Genomic DNA, 21,942 nt, shown 5'->3' on the forward strand with positions numbered 1-21,942 from the left:
ATGTTCCAACTTCTATAGAAGGTAACATCATCTTCTAGAGGGATGAAGCGGGGCAGGGGGGAGTCTTGGTCCTTTCAAAGAATGCTTAGATGCTTCTGAATTAGTGGTTGGAGTTGTCTGCTGTGACTGTGTTTTGGGAACATAGTCTCTAGAAAAGGCTGGGAGTTTGGGTGCTTGCCTGCCTATAGCATTTTTGTGTTGGCCTCTTGAGGCTCTTAGATTTTGCTCTTTGTGATCTGCCTGTTTCAAGACTCTGAATTTTATTCTGGGGTTGGAGATGCCTGCTGTTCTTTGGGTATGGAACACGGGCTTTTTTCATATTGCCCAGTGCCATCGGATAAAAGAGGAACTGAGCCTTTAATTTTGATTTCACTTAAGCTACAGGGAAAAGATGTAGGAAGTGGCAACATGAGTACTTAATTAGCAGCTGTCTATGTTTTCATTAAGCCTGTGATCCCTATAACCAACAAAAAGCAGTGAGTGGTTTGTAACTTCAGTATAGGCAGGAGTTAAAGCACCTGTCAGGAATGGGAATTATTCTGGAGTACTGGTCCTTGCTGACACCCAAGGTAGGTGCTTAAAACTTGATGCTTTAGGTACTCTGTAAGCAATCGGTTCCTTATCAGTCTGAGTGTTTATTCATTATTTGTATACACAGATTTGTGATAAATATCTAAACCCACGATGAAGTGAGCAATTCACTAGCTAGCTAGGTAGTGTCTTCCAAGGTTTTGTCACTAGTGTCTTTGGTGTTTCTCAGCAGTTTCCAGTACCGATAGGGCCGATAACTTTTAAAGCACTTTTTGTTGTTTTCAATTTCGAATCTAACACTGGAAAGCGTTTTGGTGTTAGGAAGGTTTATGAGACCTCTCTCAAGACCTGGAGGGCAAGATCTCTCAGGTTCTCAGCAATCCCAAAGCCAAAATCCCCAAATCCCAAGACAACTTTCACCTTGCTTGCTTTCTCAGCTGATTCCGTGAAAGCATCTCTTGCAGGCAGAAGGTGGTGTTAGCAACGTTTCTGTAGGGATCAAAGTCTACAGCCAAGACTTAATGCCCAAAGTTAGGGAAGCTTCTCTTCAGTAAAGACCAGTAGTACAAAGTTTAACAGACACACTTCCCATGCGCTTAGAGAAGACTATGAGACCTAATACTGGAAAAACCAGCGCTGCATGTCGTATTTGTGAAGTGCACGGTACAGACACTGTTCCAGTTGGGAGAATTTTCAATAAAGATGAGCCAACCACTGCAAGTGGACTTGAGAGGCATTTGGCACTAAGTAGCGATGTTGTGGGACAGCATTCTAACATTTAATCAAGTGGCTATCAAAGCACAGAGAAAATGCTAACAATCAAAAGTTACATTTATCTGATCTTAAACTTCATCTGTAGCATGCTTTTCTGTGATGCCTACCGTACTCTTGCTGAACTCATGTGCCTTTTAGGATCAGTGCATAAACAGCGCCAATGTATTACTTCAACCTGTTCAATGGTTTTTGCAAGCTGCTGAAAACCTCTTTGTGATCTGCACGTGGTTCATGCAGTACTTCTTGGCCCCTTTTGTGCCGCGTACTTGGGTAAGATACAGCTTGGCTGTGGAGCTGAAGCAGATCGAGAAGACGATCTTCCAGCTTCTGATGCCCATGTTGCCAGTTTCTGTTGTTAGCTTTGTGCTGTCAGCAGTGGACGCGAAGGTCGGCAAGACCGAAACTTTTATCCCGAGTCGTGATGCCCTCTTTCTCTAGCCACCATCTATTTCTAGAGATGCCTGAATTGACCAAGCACCTTCTCCCCCTCACTTAGGATTTTCTGCCTCCTGCTCTTGAGATCCGCTGTGTTCTGAGCAGCGTGGGGCAAGTCACTTACGTGAGCCAGGCTGTAGTTCAGGAACTAAGGACTGGTTTTTTTCAGGGGCTCGCTCTCGGAGCAGTATTTAACTCAAATAATTTTCTGGAAATAACCCTTTCTTTTCATGTCTTCCTTCTAAAGCTGTCTGCGTAACAGAGGGGAGCTCTTGTGGTCTTGTTCTGGGTCATGGGGTTGCAGGACTTTTCAAATACCAGCAGAGTGAGCAAGGTCTTGGTTTTAGCCCAAGGCAAAAGGGTTGCACGTTGGAACCATCTCTGCTTGTCCGTGCTGTCCCTAGGCTGGGAAAATGGTGTAGAAGTACCATTGCGCAGAGTCGCACAGCGCTTACCAGATGACACAGTGACACAACGATACGGCAGTAGCGTAGGTCGTGCCGCGTTCTGCTGGAGCTAGCGTGCCCGTACAGCTCCGGCTGACCTGCAGCGGGCCCACAGCACTAGCTAGTTGTCAGCTCTTTTGAACAAGCACAGCCGTCTCTAAAATGCAGAAGAATGGGAAATAAGGGGTGCCGTCGGCCCATCTGCCCTTTGAATGCCTCGGAGAGGCAGCAAACTGAACCAGGGAGGTCTTTGGGCGTAACAGAAGGTGAGGCTGACTTTGCCAGGCCCATTTTGAAGTAACTCTCCGAGGTAGGAGCAGTGATACCTTATGTATAACCTTAATGCTGGATTTTTAGTTTTTAAATTTTGCCAGATAACAAATTTTATTTAATTTTATGCATTCCACTTCAGACTAATGCATGCTCAAGTTTAGCACTCTCTGCTTAAATTGGGATTAGCTATCTAACGCCGATGATTGCAGTTCCATTAGCCATATGGGCAAGTACAATACAGTTTTGGTAGTCAAGGTCAGAGTTGGTCAGATGTAAAAAGCTGATTCTTCCCACAAATTCTTGCAATTTATGCATAGATCTGAAAGTGCACGGTGATTATAAAAATTCATTTTGATTTAAGAAAAATGCTTTCTAGGTATTTGTAGTATATTGAAGTAGTTTTGTTGTGATTTGGAATTCTTGCTTCTGAGTGATACTCTTTCAAAAAGAAATGTAAAGTTTCTTGTTTAATCAGTAATAATCCAGGATTACAGAACGTCCTGCCTTTTTTTTTTTTTTTTTATTTATTAGTAACAGGTCTGCTTTAATTAGAAAGTCTCTAATACCGATTAAGGTATTAGGCAAACTGGAATCCTCCCATCTCTCTGAAATCATGAGAGTGCTGGGAGAACCATTTAGATAATCAAAATTACAGAATGTTTCATTAAGGCATGCGCAGTCAGTCATAGTAGGATAAATGCTCAAAACCCAAAATCATGAACTTTTGAGACCTAGCAGATGATTTTCTTTCCCAAAATAGTCTATGATCTCGGTAGCAGATCCTGCAAATCTTCACCTGAATAGATCTTGTGAGGCTAATGATGCGCGTAAAAGTTTGAAAGATGAGGACCTGCACAAGCAATCCACAAACAACAGATATCAAGGCTGTCTTACAGCGTATAGAATCAGTCAGATTCATTTCTCCTTTACCGACAGTTAAGATTAAAAGCACTAAGCGTTCTATGCAGCACCAGTCAAAGTGGTGATCTAGATGGAGACAGCTTGGGGAAGAGTTGAAATAAACCCTAAGGAATGAAAAGTAGGAAGATGTGATTTGCTTTTTTTGTGATTACTTTCTTGAAAAAAACGTAATGATAGCAGTAATGCCTCATTCATCTGTGAGACAAACCAACTGTATGAAAAGTGAATGAAGAAAAATAATTCAATGTACTTTCCGTCCAATGTGATAAAATATTAATGGATAAAAAGGATGGGGTTTTTTGCTTAATGAAGAATTCCAGTTTTCAAATCTCATTTGATTGCGTAAACCCAAAAGGGCTTTCTGCTCAGTAGCCCGAACTTTACGATTTGACTATGGCCATTTAGTCAACCAGATTTTTAATTCAGATCGATTGTTTTCCAGGGGATGTTTTCATCTTTCTGAAAGTGGGAGTTTCAAGACTGAAGAAGGCAAAATGCTATTGCACACTATAATTTATTTGTGTGTGTGTGTGTGTGTACAATTAGCTTAAGGTATTAATATAAAAAGTAGGTAGCTGCATCTAATGATTTTTTTGGAGTAATCTGAACCATCTGCCTCTAGATATTAAGGAGTTCACTCTTTAATCCAGATTATGGCTGACAAACTGGTTTTGGCATTCACGTTTCACTAGCATTGTGCCCTTGAAGAGCTGATGTGGCTGTAGAAACTCTCTTGCTTACAATTGTTGGGTTTGAAAACATTTTTGGTTTGGTTTGGCTTTCTTGTAGTTGTTTGCTCATAGCTCCTTTTTTTCTTGAAGATGGCCTTTCTAATGAAAAGTATGTTGAGCAACCAGGTAAAGAATTTGGGACTTGGAGGTGGAGGGGAAGAAAGCAAAGAAGAAAGCACTCCTTCTGATCCAGCAGCAGCTGCAGGAATGACCAGAGAGGAGTATGAGGAATATCAAAAGCAAGTGGTTGAGGAGAAGTGAGTACCTGTTCCCTTATTATCAGTATGGGGCTGATTCTTGGTAACTTTGTGCAGATAAAAATACCCAAGAAAAAGCCAAACATTCAGCTCTCTTCCCTCTTTTTAAAAGCAGACGAATCTTTGCTAAAGAGAATTTCCAAAATAACAGTTCACCAACTGGAAATGATAAAATATTATGTTCCCCCTCCCCCCCCCCCCCCCCCCCCCGACTCTGCAGCCGTCTCCTACACTTTCCTGCTCTCTCCACACCTTGATATGCTGGATTCATTCCCAGTTGATGTTACTTTATCTGTCAAATTTTTCCATAGCTACAAAGCTGTTTGTAGTGCAGGAATTAATTCTAAAATGTGTATGATTTGTTCTCCTAGAACTCCATGTGGAGTACACTTTCAATACATAATTTTTTTCTTTGTCCACATTTATTATGGCACACATGAAAAAGTAATGAGTGCTATGTTAAATGGATGATATTTATCTAGAGAAAAGCTTGGGGATGGTTATTTTTTGTAGTTGCTTTTTCAGTTACTTTTTCTAAAATCTGCTAAATAAAGCAGAACTTTTCAACTGATTAAGTCTCAATTTTATTTTGCCTGTAATGATAATCATTACCACTTGCTGTGCTTAAATATCAAAACAGAAGTAAAATAAGGACTTCACATATAGGAGTTCAAATCAAGCGTAATTATAAATAAAACAATTGACTTTTCAATCTCAAATGCATCTGTTCCTCTAATGGTCAATTACATAATGGTTGTGTAAATCCTTCACGTAAGATGATTATAGGTGAAAGGTTAATGACTGACGGAATTTGAGGTATCCAGGTCTGTATTTAGCAGCAGCCATTTCTAGCATAAAACCTTGAATTGGTATCGTTTGGTTTGGAATAAAATACAGAATGTTTTGCTATGCATTTTGTCAAGGGATATTTAAAAGAGAAATAACCACCTGCCGGCAGGAAGATGCTTTATTGAGACTGAGAAGCAAAACGGGATTCCTGGGATAGGGAAAATGCTTGGAAAAAGAATTATTTCTGTAATGTTTTCAAGTGTGGCATGTGTCCGTTCCACGCTGAACTGTACTGAGGAATCGGTGCAGGAGTACTTCTGAAAGTGCAGTTTGGAACTAGAATAGGAACATCTGAAGTCCTTGCAAAGAGAAAAAAATAGCTCAGGACAGTGCACACTGGTGTGGTGAGGTAAATGTGCGTCAGAAATCTTTGTTACGGGCAGAGCACCTGTTTCAGGGCTCTCTGGATTTGACCCAGTTTTCAGCTGTACGAGAGTGGAGACCAGAGAAGTAGAAGGGCCTTGCTGGAGCCGTACCCAGCCAGCGTTTGGCCTTTGCATGACCATCCTGGCTTTGGCTTCTTCGCAGGTTTTGGGTTTGGTGGCCTTTTTGGTGATTAGACACACAAACATGCACAGACTGCTGTTTCTCAGGAAAATGTGCAATACGCAGGGACAAACAGGCGGCTTATGCTGGCAGTCTCCAGCACGGTTGCATAGCATTCGGTTCCAGCACCACAAGAGTTTAAGCAAGAAGCGACCGCCAGTTTGGGCTGAACACCCCAGGCTCTCGACTGTCACGCAGCTCCTCTTGGACCTGTCTCCTGTTCCTACAAAGCTTCGTGTCCCAGGGAGTAATGAGATCCTCCAGAACAAACGGGGTAAGATTAGGCCGGGCGCTAGGGCCCAGGCAACGGTAGGAGATGGGCTGAGGGAGTTTTGCCAGGTCTTCCCAAGTGAAAAGCTCAAATCTACCTGGGCAGAAAATCCCCTCCCGCGCCCCAGCCTCACAGGACGCTTCAAGGGGTGCGCAGGGACACGCGCTGTCCGGTGGGAACAGGCCCCAGTACCGGCGGTGGCTGCCAGCTCCTCTGGAGAAGGAGTGGGCAACAGCAGAGGAAGGTTGAGGAAGAGGGAAGTATGCCAGAAGGGCTCGGAAGATCGCGTTCCAACCTCCCCGTCAATGACTGGCTGAAAGGAGCTTAAGATGGCTTCCAGTTAGTGTGAACGGGGGGGGCGAGAGAGAGAGAGAGAAACCTAAAAACTCATTTGTGGAAACAGAGGAAAAATAACATTTCATCTTGCAAGTAGCTTTTATGTGGCAAAATACCTATACTGGAACTAATAAATTTTGCCTGAGAATTTCCACGGCAATGCTTCCGGGGAAAAAAGTAAAGGGAGAGGGGGGAAGGTGAATGTTATTAAATGTTACAAAAAATCTTTGAGGAGACACATTTTGCAAATAAATACATAAGTAATCTAACAAAAAATTGTGCTGAAGAATTCTTAGATCTAATGAAGGCATTTTATAAAGGCACAGATAAAAGAAGTACTTTTCCACACAGGGAAGCTGTGGAATTCATTGCTGTAGGATGTTCTGAAACAATAAATGGATGCAGAAAAGACCAGGAAAATTCACAGGTGACAGAGGCCATCCAGGGCTATTAAAGACGACGATGGAGAGCCAATTGCCAGCTCCGGTACCCCACACCGCTGATTTTTGGAAGCTGGGCGGTTTTGGTACAGGATGCTTATCCCCTTCTTAAATTCTTTCTCTAAGCGTCCACTACTGTCTGCTGTTGGAGATGAGACTCTAGGATAGGGAAACTTTCGGTCTGACCCAGAAAGACCCCTCTGCCACTGAGCGTGCGTGGTGTTAGACCGCGAGAATGTCCTGTTTGTAGAAGGGAGCACTGGCAGGCAGCCGCGGCTCTGGAAGTGCCCCAGTGGAATAAGCAAGGAACAAGCATAACTTTTCTGTTCCACGTATTGGAATTGTTCATCGTTATCGTGAGCGGTAACAGCTAGGACAGGTACAAACTCCAGACAAGTAGTATTGGCTTATCCTTCATTCTTCACGGGACTCGAGGGAGGGAACAAGCCTGGGGTACAGGGAGTCTGGCCCCTTAGCATCACCTTATTGGTATTGCTCCTTGTGTGCCTTCGGACAAGTTACGCAACTTTGGGAGTAACTCCTGCATGTAGCTTTTTGCAGCCGAGCAGCTGGTTCAGTGTAAAAGACCATATTTTATTAGTATCGTGAAGAAGCATTTTTTCTGATTTCCAGGATGGAAAGAGATGCAGCATTTGCACAGAAAAAAGCAGAGCGAGCCTGTCTGAGGGTTCATCTGAGAGAGAAGTACAGACTCCCTAAGGTAAGCCCGTAGTCTGTGATCTCATCTAGTTCAGCGGCCAATTTTAAAACAAGCTGACTATCAACGCAGCATTCTGAAAATGGCAAATTGCCTTCCTTAGTGGGATCCCACTGCAGCTCAGAATGGAGGAGAAATGGAGGAGGCCGGAGCCATGGTTTTCCCTAGTGACTGCTTCTTTTAGACCCTTTTTGCTCTGCTCAGTCGATGAATGTAATTGAAAGACTCTTGTAATCCCTCTCTGTACTGTCAGGTCTGAAACAGGTGACTAGGCCAGTTGAGTCTGGCCTGATTGTGTCTCTCAGTTAGTACGGTTCTTGGCAACATGCAACAGCTTAAAAAAAAAGCTATAAGCAAAGTCCCTGAAAACTCCTCTACAGGCTGTACCTTTGAGTTCCGCTGAACTGCTGAAGGCTCAGTTTTACGATCTTCTTCCAAAAAGTCCAGGCAAACTGTCCATTCTTTTTTCTTTAGTGCTTCTGACACTGTTTGTCAAATATTCCCAGGAAAACCAAAATCCAGACAACCGAAGCTTCAAGCAACAGAGAAATCTGGAGGTTTGTTAAAAGCGGACAGCAGCTGCAATAGCTTCTGGATCATGACAGAAAGCACAGTGAGCATTTAGGTTGACAGTATTCTCCTGACATAAAAACACATGGATACAAACCAGGATAGTTCTCTACTGTATTTAAAGTGTTTTCCTGGTTTAGAGGGAAGACTTGCTGCTTTGTTTATTTTCTGATTGTCTTCCATGTTTTCAGGGGTTTAACTGCAGAACTCTTGTTTATCAAAGGTTTGTCAAAGCACTGGCTTTAGCACTAAGCCTATACTAAATATCCACAGATCTTGCCTATTAAAAAAAAAAAAAAAGGTAAAGAAAAGTTTTGAAACTTGAATATTCTGGAGATGATCTCCCGTCACAAGACGGTGATGCTTCTGTAATGACGAAAGCTGGTATCTCTTCTAGGACTGTGGGCTGGAACTGAAGTGAGCTAAGGGAGCAAGAGCCAGAGAAGGATTCTGCAAAAGAATCAGGGAAGATTAGCCCGTAGCAGAAATGTTAAGTGAATTCTTCGCATTCATTTTGACTGCAGGATCACTATGAAGGTCCCTGGATAGGTTTCCCCATGACAGTCTCTTTTACAGGGGGTGAATCAGGGGAATTTTCTCAGCTCATTGTTGTCAGAGGAGGTTGTTAAACGGTGTACAGCACACCAGGGCCAGAGGTGTTTCCTCAAGAATTCTAAAGGATTTCAGATTATGAATTGCCAAACTTACTGAGGCATATAGTCTGTCATTTAACCTCAGAAGATGGGAAATGTGAAGACATTTCCAAAAAAAGTCTCCAAGAGCTATAGAGGGAACAACAAATCAGTAAAAGGAAATGAAGGAAAACTACTAAAGGTAGCTAGCAGATATATGGGCAACAATGATATGGTGGGAAGAAGAGAAATAAGAGGTTTGTACCAGACAGCCCAGCCTTTCAAATCTATCAGCATGCTCTGAAGGGATGACTAATCATAAGGGTGAAAACAATTAGACTTAGTTTAAAAAAAAAAAAAAAGTTGGACAAATTCCTTCCCCAAAGACTCTTTAAAGAAAACAAACTGTGGTAGGGTGTGAAGGAAGGTCCATGAAGTATTAAATACTATTTTCCATTCCTTTCAAAGAAGTGACCGAAGACTTGTTTGTGCAAATTAGTATCGGGGCCTTTACTACTGTGCATTAGGGGCTCCCTAAAATTTAAGATTCTACTCTGGGCACGGCATTGAAAGGCTTTGTGTCTGTCCGTGACTTTCCGGCACTTGGTTGTCATGTGCGGGTGCGGCCCACTTGTCCTTTTCGGTTTTGTCCAGAGTGGGTTGCACTGTTCGCTCCAGCACCGAGAAAGTAACTCGGGGTTCTCTGCTTGGAAAAGTTGTTATTGTGTTATTTTGTAAGCTTCTTCCATGGGCAGGAGAGAGGTAATACGGGACAGAGAAGTCTGCGTGCGGGTTTGGATCATGCATCTGCTGTGAACTACTACTACCGTGAAGCTGTTAGCGTTCTTGAAGATTTCATTGGTATCCCACAAGGAAGCATTTGGTGGTTCTTAGCAATTTGAGAGCTTGTTTATATTACTAGTACTCACCTGCCAGCACTGACTCTTTACCATTTATATTCTGATCAGTACTTTCCAGTGCTTTTCTGATTAATTAAAAGGGAGGAAGGTAAAGAATCCATCTTGTCTAAATTTAGCTGCTAAAAAGGTTAGTACTTAACCCAAGCAAGTCATGCAGGGACTCTGTCATCAACGGAAAGAGACCAGCACTTCTAGCCTCATCTATCCAAACCTTCGAATAAGTGTTTAAGGTGGAGTTGGGTCACCTTCCAGTGGCACGTGCCTCTCGCAGAGGGAGGCCAGGTTGCTACCTTAGACCAGACAGCTAAGTAAGGTGAGACGTATTCCACCCCTAAGACCCCGGTTCTTCCAACGCTGTAGCTGTAATTAGCAGAACAACCCGAACTTTGATTCTGTGCTCACAAACTTGAGCCTGAATCTGAACTTAGGGTGGCTGTGGAGGGCCCTGGATTTCTGGATAGGGTCCCTGGTCATTGCCAGCTGGATGCCCTCAACTGGAGAAATGTAGAAAAGATGTGCAGGATGCTGCTGGTGAGGGACAAAGGAACAGGAGGGATCAGCGTGTGATCTCAGTCTGACTGATGGGAGAGTGAACAGACGGGGCTTTTGGTGGCCTTGCAACTTTTGACCTGGTTCACCAGGCGCTGTAGAGCCCTGCACCGATGAAATGAATGCACCAGAAGGCACTAAAGTCTCCTGGAGAGCAAGAAACTGCAGGTTAGAGGGTTCTCTTTGCTAGAATCAATGCTGTCTTAAGCAGAGCTTTACGTAGTTCCCAGAGATCGACATAGTTCCAGAGATTGTGCAGCATGGTTCAGACCCTTCTGAGAAGAGAGAAGGATGTTTGTTTCTTGGACTTACTGAATTATTCTACTATGTATGTACATAACATTTATTGATTCCATGTTCTGATCGCTCATGTTTCTTTGGTTTAGCCTAACATGCTGTCTTACTCTGCACTGTTTGCACCATGACACAGGTTCCCCAGTCGCTGCTGTTGCCTTGGTAGATTTACCGGGAAAGGGGGGGAAGTTTGAGAGCTGCTTCCTTCCACTCTGACACAGACAAGTATACCATGTGTTCCCATAGTCTGTGATACCAATGAGAGCCTTCCCTCTGCTAGAACCTGGGTTGTGTCCATCCCTGAACTTGAGTCTGTAAGCAGGCAGTGAAAAAAGCTTATTTCTGGGAAGTGGAGACTCGGGCTTACGTAGGCTTCTTATTCATAGGTTGTTAAAAGGTCATGTGAGTTCTCCCAGGAATAACTCATCTTAGAACAGTGGTGGTTTATATGCTATTAAACTGCTATTAGCCTGGTCACTCCTTCATTGCTTATAAAAGATTTCTAAAGAGATTTATTTCTCCAGCTTCCTCAAGATGTCCTTCACATACAGTTATGTCAAATATGACTTCAGTGACTTGCTGAAAATTTATCATTTGAGCAAATGCCTCCTGGAAATAACGGCTGTTATCTGGAGTTCTCCAGTTGCTTTCCCTTTGCAGACAGTGTCATGATCGTCCGGTCTGTGCTCTTTCTGTGTTTTTCGTTCCGTCTCCTGTAGTCAGCAGAGCTCAGGGCTTGCTGGTTCGTCGGTCACATGAAGATATGGACTTCTTTGTGTTTTGGTGGCCTTTTTCATATCACCCAGCTTCCAAACAGGATGAACTGAAATGTGTTTAACTACAGGCCTGGGTCCTTGCTCAGTGGCGCAGAACTACAAAGGTATTCGGGTGCTGGACTCCAAGGTATTTCAAGGCAATTAAGAGCCTATATGCCCCTATGAGTGTGAGCCCAGGTAGACAGAAGTCGGATTATCAGTGTAATTAGAATATTCTTATGAGGAGCGGCTGAGGGACCTGGGGTTGTTTAGTCTGGAGAGAAGGAGGCTGAGGGGAGACCTCCTCGCTCTCTACAACGCCCTGAAAGGAGGCTGGAGAGAGGTGGGGTCAGTCTCTTCTCCCAAGCAACAAGCCATAGGATGAGAGGAAATGGCCTTGAGTTGTGTCAGGAGAGGTTTAGATTGGATATTAGGAACAATTTCTTTACTGAAAGGGTGGTCAAGCATTGGAACAGGCTGCCCAGAGAAGTGGTGGAGTCCCCGTCCCTGGAGGAGTTCAAAAAACGTGTAGATGTGGCACTTCGGGACATGGCTTAGTAGGCATGGAGGTGTTGGGTTGACGGTTGGACTAGATGATCCTAGAGGACTTTTCCAACCTTAATGATTCTATGATTCTAGCAGTATATGGCTTGCATTTCCCAGCCCCTTCTGTCCTGGGATGACAGCCCTAGTTGAGGTTGAGAACTATCTATGCCACTTTTTAGTCTATATTAATTAAGCAGCAGTAATGAAATTAACTGTCAAGAGGGAGTTCAACACATTCAAAATGTGCTCAGGGTTAATAATGCCCCAGGGTACTTTGTTCATGATTGCTCAGGGTTCCTGTCACAGAGGTTACCTGACAGCAGGGAACCAAGAGACAACCTGAGGCCTGCAGGCACCTGCCTTGTTAGGACCCAACTCAAAGAAAAGTTGAGGGAGAAGTCTTCCCAGGAGCTGTCAAGTCTTGTGACTTTAGCTGTGTAAAAGCACGAGCATTGTGAAGGGATTGTCCGAGTCTGAAATACCTATCACGTCTTCTAGCAGCTACAGGAGGAATGTGTTATACTGAAGTGAGGAAGAAAAATGCAAGGTTGCACAGCAGCACAGATAGGCCCTGTCATCTGAAGGCTGCCGTTATCCTGATTTAGGCTATGGCCTTCACTGGCCGTCAATCACCTGAAAACCCTCGGCAGTCTTTATCTGCCCAGCATTCACCAGAGTACTGGTTCTAGCTGCGTGAAATAAGTTGTGCTATAAAAGCCAGTCCGTGGCCCAAAGTTACCAATGGAGTAGTTGAAGATGAGGAGAAGAGCTTTGCAAACGTTTATTTTTATTGTACTATTTTGCAGGGTTTAAAAGGAGCCACTTTTTGTCTTGGATGTTTTTGGGAAGTTATTCATAATATTTTTAATGAAAAGTTTATAACAAGTCTGTTAAAAAAACCCCACCACTTTGTAAAGGTGTTCTTTTCTGGAAACAAAAATTTCCAATAGTGACTGTAAAAAAAAACAAACAAACAAAAAAAAAACCAAAACAAACCACAACCTATTATTTTACTAGGCACAACCTATTAGTTGGAGCTTTTTGATGTCAAAATTTTGATGTGGTAAAATATCACACTGATGTTTTTCTACAGAAACAGGTTTTTGTGTGTAAAATTTCTATCCAACCTAATGAGCAATATTAGACCTCCTCACACAAATGATTCCTTCTTGCCTTTTTGAATGAAGTGGGAAGGATTTAACCTGGCCAAAGGTATTAAAGATACCAAAGATATTTTGCATCCTTTCTTATCCTTGATCTGGAAGGACTTTGAGAAAATGAGTGGAAGTGTTGGTCAAGGTTTCTTAGCAATTTGGCTTCTGTGGCTTTGTGTTTGCTGTCCAAACTTACCTCATTAAAGTCTGTCTGTGTTTCAGTGGAACTTAGGTCAGTGGCATTCAGTTCAAAAGTATTTCCTTCACATTAAGATGATCTACCCTGTTTTCTTGTACCTAATTTGCATTTTAGATGAACCAAAATATATTATGCTGGTTGAGGTGGGGTTTTGAGACTGGGACCAAGAGCCCAAGGCAACTCTTGAATTGAAGCGGAAATCCTAGGTTGACTTGAGATCAATGAAAGTTTCATTACGAAAAATGCTTCTGTCACGTTCCCTAACAAGAGAGACCCTGAGGGCTGTTCAAGCCATGTGATGGCATTGCTCAAATTCATCAAGCCTCGGTCTGAGAATGACATTTATCAGGTTTCCTGTCCTAGCTCTCTGGACTCTCGCCCACAGATACCAAATTCAAGAGTCCACCAATAAACTGGGCTTTCCCAGGAGATTATTTAAACCCATCACATATTCCCACTGCCTTCAAGGACTGATCTTTGACTTCATAGCCACCTCTACACGCATCGTCTCTGCTACCTTCTCCCACAATGCTGAACCTTTTCAGACAGCTCCTCCAGTTATCACTTTTCATTCTCCTCAAAGCAAATTAACTAATTAACAATCACTTCTGCCTACTCCAGGTCTGTGGGGACGCTGATGTTATTTGGCTGTCTGTGAGCAGTGGGCTCAATGGTTCCCCTTGTTCCCTTTCCTGTCAGGGGCTTTTGGTGGTGCTTCTGGCCCTAGGTTAGTACAACGCCTCCAGCTTGCCAGGAGGACCCGGATGTGAAGGTTCCTTGTGGAGGATGCATGTTAAGAAGGTCTACCACTTGCCAGTGAAGGGCGTTTTGTACAGTTTCCTTGGTGCTCTGTGAATCTAGTGCTAAATCTAAACTCCTAAATGAGTCAGTGCTGGGGCACGCGCTCCAGTGCTGGAGTGCCATCGCCCCTACCGCTAAACTCCTTGACAGTCCCTAACACGGTTTTGGTCTGAGCCAGCTAGCCCCTTAGATTCCATTGCCTGGCATGACTGGGGAGCAAAGCCAAATATGACTGAGGAATTTTAAAACCTACCTTAGAACGTGCAAGCAATGGAATTGAATATTTATGCGTTTTCTGTGGCAAGCACAACTAAACACTGAAACATTTGCAACCATCTCTGCTGAACTGTTTAAAGAATTTCCCACTGAAACACCAGAAATGCCAGAAGGAAAGGACCCAGCATTCAAGCAATTAAAAATTAACAAAGTAATCTAGGCGCAGAAGGTGATTATATAATGTAAACACAAACTGTAAATCATCTATTTGTTCTACAGTGTTCGTTTGATGCTGTTTCTAACCCTGAGCCATCACAGGCCCTCTAGTGCCATATTCACAAAATTGCACCACTCTTAAAACGCAATCATTTTCTTGAACCCTAAAGGCAAATTACAGTTTGGATGAAAAGTGAATCAACCTTGTGACTTAGATAAAATGATACCACCTGTATTTAACCAGCCTGGCAGGCCTCATTCATAATCAGGGATGAAAAAATGTGGTTTTCTCTAACTTTGAAAACATGTTTTTTGCAACCAAAGCCTTGCTAACTGACTTTCCAAGAAAGAGAAGCGCTGTCTCAAAAAAGTATAGCAGAGCGTTTTGAGACAGGTACTGGAGGGGAAAAAAGCAAGGGAAAAAAATGCTCTGGAGAAACCTCAGTTAAGTTACCTCTACCTGCCCTTCACATGTGTCAGTGTTGAACAAAGCTTTTGTAAGCAAATTTGAAGTGAATACAGTTCTATATAACAACTCATTCCGGATCAACAAACTCTCCGTAAGGGCAGTTGACTTCTAAAATTATCCGAAGGCACAGTCTGTCACCTTCAAAAACGAAGGCGTATTGCTGCCCCTATAGCTTCCCCTTCAAGTGACCCCTTTAAATGGAAGTAGTACTAGCCTGTGAGTCTCTCACAGATGGCTATCAAGGTCACACACTTGCCTGTCCTTGGACTTTGATCTCCTTTTCACTCCCTAGAGGCGCTGCTATTGCGGCACCTCTACAGAATACACTCCCCAGAATACCTCTGCAGAAGCGCGCGTCCGCACTGCCTAGTCTAACGTCTCCAGGCGCTACCGAACTGCCCATCTCCGACAAACCCCACACATCATTTGCGATGCGTCCTGCTCGTCTGAGATGAATCAGAGGTGCTGAGCTCTTTCAGCTCAACGGTGCGGTCCCCGGTGGGACAGACAGACTGCGTGTATCGCCTGCGCACAGCACGAGGCCCGTGCGGTCGTAAGGTTGATGTTTGTTCCTGTTAGGGAATTGCGGGCACTCACTCACAGCTATTGCCTGGCATCAGAAAGACTGGAGGATGCACCACGTCTTCAGAGTCCCTCCAGACAGGACACCCATCTGGAAGAGAAAGGGATGTTCCTGGAGAAACACGGATATATGTTAGCTCTGTGCACGAGCAGTGCCGTACCTAGGGGTAGAAGGAGCAAGGGCAGATTATCCACTATGCTCTTCTGTATTCATCAGCTGCAATATGCCATTGTTCTGGGCCGTGGGTGCTCAGCACAGTGACAAGAAAGAGGAAAACATATCCTGAGGGCGAGTTTAATTACAGAAAGATTAATCGTGCAAAAAAATGAAGTACAAGATTTTAAGTGGTTGATTGGATTGTAGGCCTAAATCTCTAAACACCAGCATTTTAATTAGCAGCTGAGTAGTAAAATATCATTAGGCTTTGTTCTCCTTTTGGAGGCATATGCTGAGCCAGCTACTGAGCGGCATTTCCCCACGGCCTCACCACACTCTGCGAGGCCCCAGCTTTAAATCCCAAGAAGGGCTAGTTTCAAAGGCTTCCGGGCACTTATGTGCCCAGCTCTCAACTAAAAGTCAGTGGAGCTGGGCGTCTCTCTGTGATTTTGCAAGTCTCCCACCCGTAGTGCTCTTTTCAGTTCCGAGATGGCGTTCAGGTCTCCGCAGCCACCCTTGGCCGACCGCCGGCGAGCGCGCTGCCACCTCAGAGCACCCGGGAGCAGGCAATGTCGTCTCCAGCAGGATCTTGACTTTGGTATACACTAAGTGGTCTTTGGGGCCAAATTTCAGTAACAACAGTAGAAGACTTGTCCCCAAGGTATGACAGGAGCTCTAAGCCAGCAAAGACGCTATTAAGCAGATACTTAGCTTTGCTGATTTGCAGCGGTTGCAAGCAAATTTTGCAGGATATGCTTTTCTGCATTTGTGTCTACCTATATAGCATTTCTTGGTTGAAGGTCTGCTTTCTTTTCATCAGCCCTTATGAAAACATATGTTCTATCAGGAAGAAAATGAAATTATTATGTGCATGCTATATGTCCCTGAAAAAATGCGACTCTATGATACAACATTATGGCAGCAAAATGCTCTCAGACCTGTGATAATGCGTTAACTATTTTGAAAAATAAAAGTCATTTCAGGTAGCCTAGTATGGGATAGAAACCCTGGCTATTACCAGTATCAATCACTAGCACACATTGTAAATGAAAGCATGAAATTCAGGACTAAGCAGGGCCCCCTTTTCAGTGCAAAATCTAAAGCTCCATGCTATCTGGGCCAGATTTATAAGAGAAAGCAGTCCCTTAATGAACCTAATCCTATTAACAGAATTGTCAACTTAGGTTTGTCATCAGAAAGATGTTTTCAGCCATGAGACATTTGATCTATGGACAACTTTTTCATCTTCGGTATATTCAATGCATCACCGCCATACAAAACATTTTTTAAAAATTATATAAATAAATAAAAAAATATTTTAATTAAAAAAACCCCACACCAAACTCTTTTATTCACCTACTGCCTTTTCCTGATCTGGGATCCAGTAATCAATTAACTTCTGCAAGGTCTAAACACAGGGGCTGGCGGTGGTGGTGCCTGTGGTGCCGGAGAGGAACGTCTGACCACAGGCCTGTCCAAGGACCCCGTCTGCAGCACGGCCGCCTCTCCCCATGGGCCCCACCGCCCCTTTCACATCACTGATCGGTACGTCGATCCACCGCGTCACCTCAAACGGCACTGCTTTCTGACCAGTGCCATTCTTCCGTCCAGGTGCTGGGGGTTGTGTTGCGATACAAGCATTTCCAGCACCTCAGGAAGGGACTGTGTCATCTGCTCCAAGCAGGTTGGTTCCCTTCCCCCAGTCAAAGCTCTTCTGTGGGCCCTGCTCTGCAAGGTTCTCAGTTACCGAACAGCAGGATGTTTTCCGTTCACTGATATTTAGAGGGAAAGAGTATTCAGAGGCAATCAGGTGTCTTTTCAGTAACAAGTGCTGCTAAAGACATTAAGAAGGAAAGCTTCTCGCCATGAAAGGGACACGTAATCATGTAATCTCAAACAGCTCTTGCTCTATTGGGCTGTGATGGGAATATTGTTAAGACTTGATCTAATGAATAGCACCATTCCAGAATTAAAGGGTTTTTTACTTGTATGCAGCCACTACCTAAGCTCTAGCTGTGCCGTGGGGGATGCATTCTGACCAGGCAGAAAGAGAAACTTGTCTCAGGAGCAGCTCTTCAGCGCATACAGGCTTTAGAGAAGTATCTGAAAGCAAGTATTTGCTAAGCTTGAAGAACTCTTTTGCTGATGTAAATGCTTTCTTATAGGCCAGAGTGAAACAGCTGTGGAGCCGCTGTGGAAAAATGGAGTCACGATGTGGGTGTCAGGAGGCAGCGGGATCAGGGTTGCTCCCGAGAAGGTCCCGGCCGGGGCGATGGGGGACCCCGGCACAAGCAGTGCCCTCACCCACAGGCTCGGTCCCGCAGGCTCCGAACGCAGCGGGCAGAGCGGGGGCTGGCAGCAGGGTCCAGCGACAGCCCAGCGATCGTCAGGGAGGCAAAGCGTGGTCCATCCTGGAAAACCGGCCAACCAGCCAGGCTCAGCAGGGAACCACCTCGGCACAGGCGCTGCTGTGATGTGGCTTAGGGCAGGACGGCGGCCCTGACCTGAGCTGAAATGGGATTTCTGGGCCCCAGGGGGTTCTCATTGAAGCCACTTTGGGCAATGACATGATGGTGCCTACGAGGCTCTGACAGCTGGGGCGTCAAGCAGCGTCCGCACACCTTCCCTGTGCTCCAAACTGCGACCCTGGTGTAGGGATGGCACAAGAGGGTGTTGGGGGGGGAGAACGCTGGTGGTTCCAAGCCGTGGCTCCTCGTACCTCCTTGCGAGGTACCTGCAGCCCTTGGATGGCGTAGGTCAGAATGGGGCTGCTGTATTGCTTACCGAAAATCCCACTTGCAGGTCAAGGCAAGATGAACTGGGGTTTTGTATGTAACTGGTGCGTTATAGGTGGTGAATCTGGATCAGGTCTGGATTCCCCTACCTAAGGATCTCTGCGCATAGGCATAGGTAAATTTTATGACAGGGTAAGTTAGATGTAAGGGCAGCAGCACATCACACAGTGATGCTGGAAAACAGTTTGGCTCCCCTGTGGATTAGTCTGTGAGCTTTGATCTCTTTTGTTTGCAATCAGACTTCATATAAACCGATGTTTAGACTGTCTGTTTTCTGCCTACACCTGTGTATCACGTATGTATAAAGAACTCTGTATTATATTGCACCTGTAACAAAATGGATCCGAGCCTGACCACATCAGATGCGTAATCAGGGTCAAAGAATATTACCAGGCACTAGGACTCTACTGCCTGGAACTGTGCCGTGGAATTGTCAGAACAGTGTCTGACCCAGTTTTGGCCTGGGCACTCTCCCAGGCAGTCCCGGGGCCGGTTTGGGAGTTCGGACAGGCGTTCCCAATCTGCAGTTAGACGGGACCACCCTGTTTGGTGGGGCGAGGGAGTTCAGTAGCAGCGCAGTGGGCTGTTCCAGGCCAGCTGGCCTTGGGGCAAGAGACCAGTGCCAGGCATATTTCATTTACTAGAACAGATGTCACCTCTGCGTTCCCAGAGATCGTAAAAGGGTGGCTGAACACTTGCAGAGACCTGGAGACTACGGAGAGTAAAGTCACGAGGAGAGAGGCCGTCCAGTGCAGTGCAGGTTTGCCAGGGTCCAGAGGGGCTTTCTGTACGGGTTTGTTGGAGCCCGTGGCCCCAGCTGCCCTGTCCGTGAGGTCTGCCTGTTTTGGGTGCTCTCTGTAGCCCAAGCTGAGTGTATTCTGATGAAGGGTCGTGCCTCTGTCACTCAGAGACATGTCTGGCCTTGGGCAAGTAAGAGTCCCCGCGCGTGCGCGCTGGGACAGCAGGGATCCGCACACCCTGGTCGCGCTCTGGGTGCAGGCTGCTGTCTGCAGCTAACAGACACGATGCGTTTCCAGCACCACATTTCTGATCCTGACTTTCAGAAGTGAGTGCTTGGAGCTGCAGGCTCACTATGCATTTGGACCCTTGCAGCATTAGCCTGACTTTAAGAACATCCTGTGGGAAAATATTCTGGTCTCTCCTCGTGAGAAAACAAGCTTTATTTCCACCAGACTTAAAATAAAAAACCCAACAGGTAAACTTAACGCTACATTTCCATTTCAAATCAAAGTAACGGGACCAGATCTGTCAACTTTTAGAAGAAAGAGAAGAGGCCATACACATTTTATGTGCTGCTTGGCTTGTTGTTGAGCGACCCTACCCTGTTGAAGCTCATACTAGGGCTATTCCAGGACAGGCTAAATGCCAAGCGGGTAGAGGCAGGTGACTTGGGCAGAATTGTGCTGCTTTAGACTACATCTGAATACGTTTCTTCTTTGGTCAGAGAACACTGTGAACCCCCAAACTGTGTTGCACGTCACATCTCAGCTTTCAGTAGGACAGGGGGCTTTGGTGCAAGAACGTGCCAAATGTTCACATTGCCAAAGTGGCCTTTGTGTGCGCTGTACGGGCATCTCTCCACGTGATGTACAGTAGCGTGCAGTGATGATGTCTTAAATTATAAATAGTTCTAAAGAAAAGAACATGGGTTATTGTCTGCTTAGGGGCACTTTTTCAGTAATTAACCCAGTATCTATCTTTATCATCCTCTACTGCTACTTGGGAGAATTTCAAAAGGGCTAACTCTTCCGATAGCCAGCACTTGCTGCTTAAAAGCTTGACACATTTTTTCCTGCTACGCAATCAATAAAGAATACTTCTACCGACTGGGATATTGTTTCTAGCTCCCACAGATCTGATAGCAGCAACCCCTACCCAAAGGGGTCAAGAGACGTCCTCACCCATTTTAGCCATATAGTAGTAATGATCATGATACACCTCTCCATATTTTCCTAAGAGATACAGGGAGAAATCAGGTTAAAGGGAAGTACAGTTATAGCAAACATAAAGCTGTGCAAATATATGTAACAGTAAATAGTGGCTACGCAGCCAAGCATCCCAGTCTGCCTGTCCTTGCTAAGGCCTGAAACTACACACACATTGCTCATCTACGTCCGTGCATTCATTCTTGCCTTCATTCATTCATGCAAACCCAAGACCCCTCTCATGCTCAAAAACACCTCCTGCTGACAGCATTGCTCCTTATTCATATCAGGCCTTTGCTGCTGTCATGCTTCATTTTGGAGATGTAATGAGGCATTAATGCTTATCTTTGATGTGTGAACTGTGTCAAAATATCCTGTTCTTCTGCACCCTGGATCCATCAGAATCCACCACAAAATGTGAACAAAACCACCATTGTCTGAAAAACTGACATAGCCCCGCTGGTAGAGCATTTCAGCGGGCAGGCAGGAAGCAAGTGTGTGTAGCACTTACTGCGTCTCAGCCCTTTGAATTGCTTAACCACTTCCTTCTCCCGTCTCCTTTTGCTTTCTCAGACGCACACCCAACCTCCATCCTCTCTCTTGTTGTCCAAGTCCTCCTATTACCCCACTGACCAGCACTGCAACAGTGCTTGGATTATGTGCCAGGCAGGCCCTGCTCTTCATCACAACTCAGAGATGCCGACCAAAGACCCAGATGTAGTATAGACAGGGTTTGGGGAAGATGGAGACCTTTTTTTCCAGTAAGTCTTTCCTAAGTGTAATGCATATTTCTTCAGGAAGGCTTCAGTTTAGTGCTGGTATCTAAAATATCCACCACCAAATTAATAAGGAAATAGTAGCCACAGTTTTTCTAAAGCTATTGCTTCATCAACCAAACTGCACAACGGATGACAGCCTAGGCAGTATACTGCAGCATGTCTTCGGTGGATACAAATAACTTGTGGTGGATTTCCTGCAGGATCAGCATGTTACCACACTTAACACATACAGCGCAGATTTCTAAAATGGCAAGTGACACTGAGGGCTTCAGTTTTGACACCGCTGAAACCCTTCAAAGAAACACAATTGACATATTGTCTGAAAAATCTTAGCATTTGTATGGGTGCTGATTGAGCCCCGGAATTCACAAGCTGCATCTAAGAACTCTGACTGAAAAATCCGTGCATATGTTTCGGTTCTCCCTAAAACAAACAAGCAAATGAACAAAAAAGAGACTCATCGGTAGATCCTGGGATAGCAGAAATACTCTCATGTACTGTTTTTATTTTCTGCTTTTTGTATCAGAGTGAATTGGATGAGAACCAAATACAGATGGCTGGAGATGATGTGGGTTTGCCAGAAGACCTTCAGAAGATGGTGGCAGAAGATCAGGTGGAGGAAGAGGACAAGGACTCTATCCTGGGACAGCTGCAGAACATCCAGAATATGGACATGGATGCGATCAAAGAAAAGGCACAAGCCACCTTCACCGAAATGAAACAGGCTGCGGAGCAGAAATGTTCTGTGATGTAGAAGAGACACCACTATCCAAGGGCTGTAAATTCAGACTTGTCTCTCAGGGGCTGAAGAGTGAGGCCAGGCAGAGGAATGCA

General features: G+C 44.8%; 1 protein-coding gene across 1 annotated transcript; it reads left to right on the forward strand.

The window, feature by feature from the left end:
• The first annotated feature begins 4,201 nt into the window (after positions 1-4,201).
• On the forward strand, positions 4,202-21,942 carry CPLX4 (complexin 4). Its single transcript, XM_072859898.1, has 3 exons — positions 4,202-4,368; positions 7,444-7,531; positions 21,635-21,942. The coding sequence occupies exons 1-3, from the start codon at positions 4,202-4,204 to the stop codon at positions 21,860-21,862; spliced, it is 483 nt and encodes a 160-aa protein (XP_072715999.1). The 3' UTR covers positions 21,863-21,942.

Source organism: Ciconia boyciana, chromosome 4 (genome assembly GCF_034638445.1).
Source record: "Ciconia boyciana chromosome 4, ASM3463844v1, whole genome shotgun sequence".
NCBI lineage: Eukaryota > Metazoa > Chordata > Aves > Ciconiiformes > Ciconiidae > Ciconia > Ciconia boyciana.

Coding starts and splice junctions, on each gene's coding strand:
- CPLX4 (XM_072859898.1), top strand. CDS start 4,202: ATGGCCTTTCTAATGAAAAGTATGTTGAGCAACCAGGTAAAGAATTTG. Junction 4,369..7,443: donor AAGCAAGTGGTTGAGGAGAA/GTGAGTACCTGT, acceptor TCTGATTTCCAG/GATGGAAAGAGATGCAGCAT. Junction 7,532..21,634: donor AGAAGTACAGACTCCCTAAG/GTAAGCCCGTAG, acceptor TTTTTGTATCAG/AGTGAATTGGATGAGAACCA.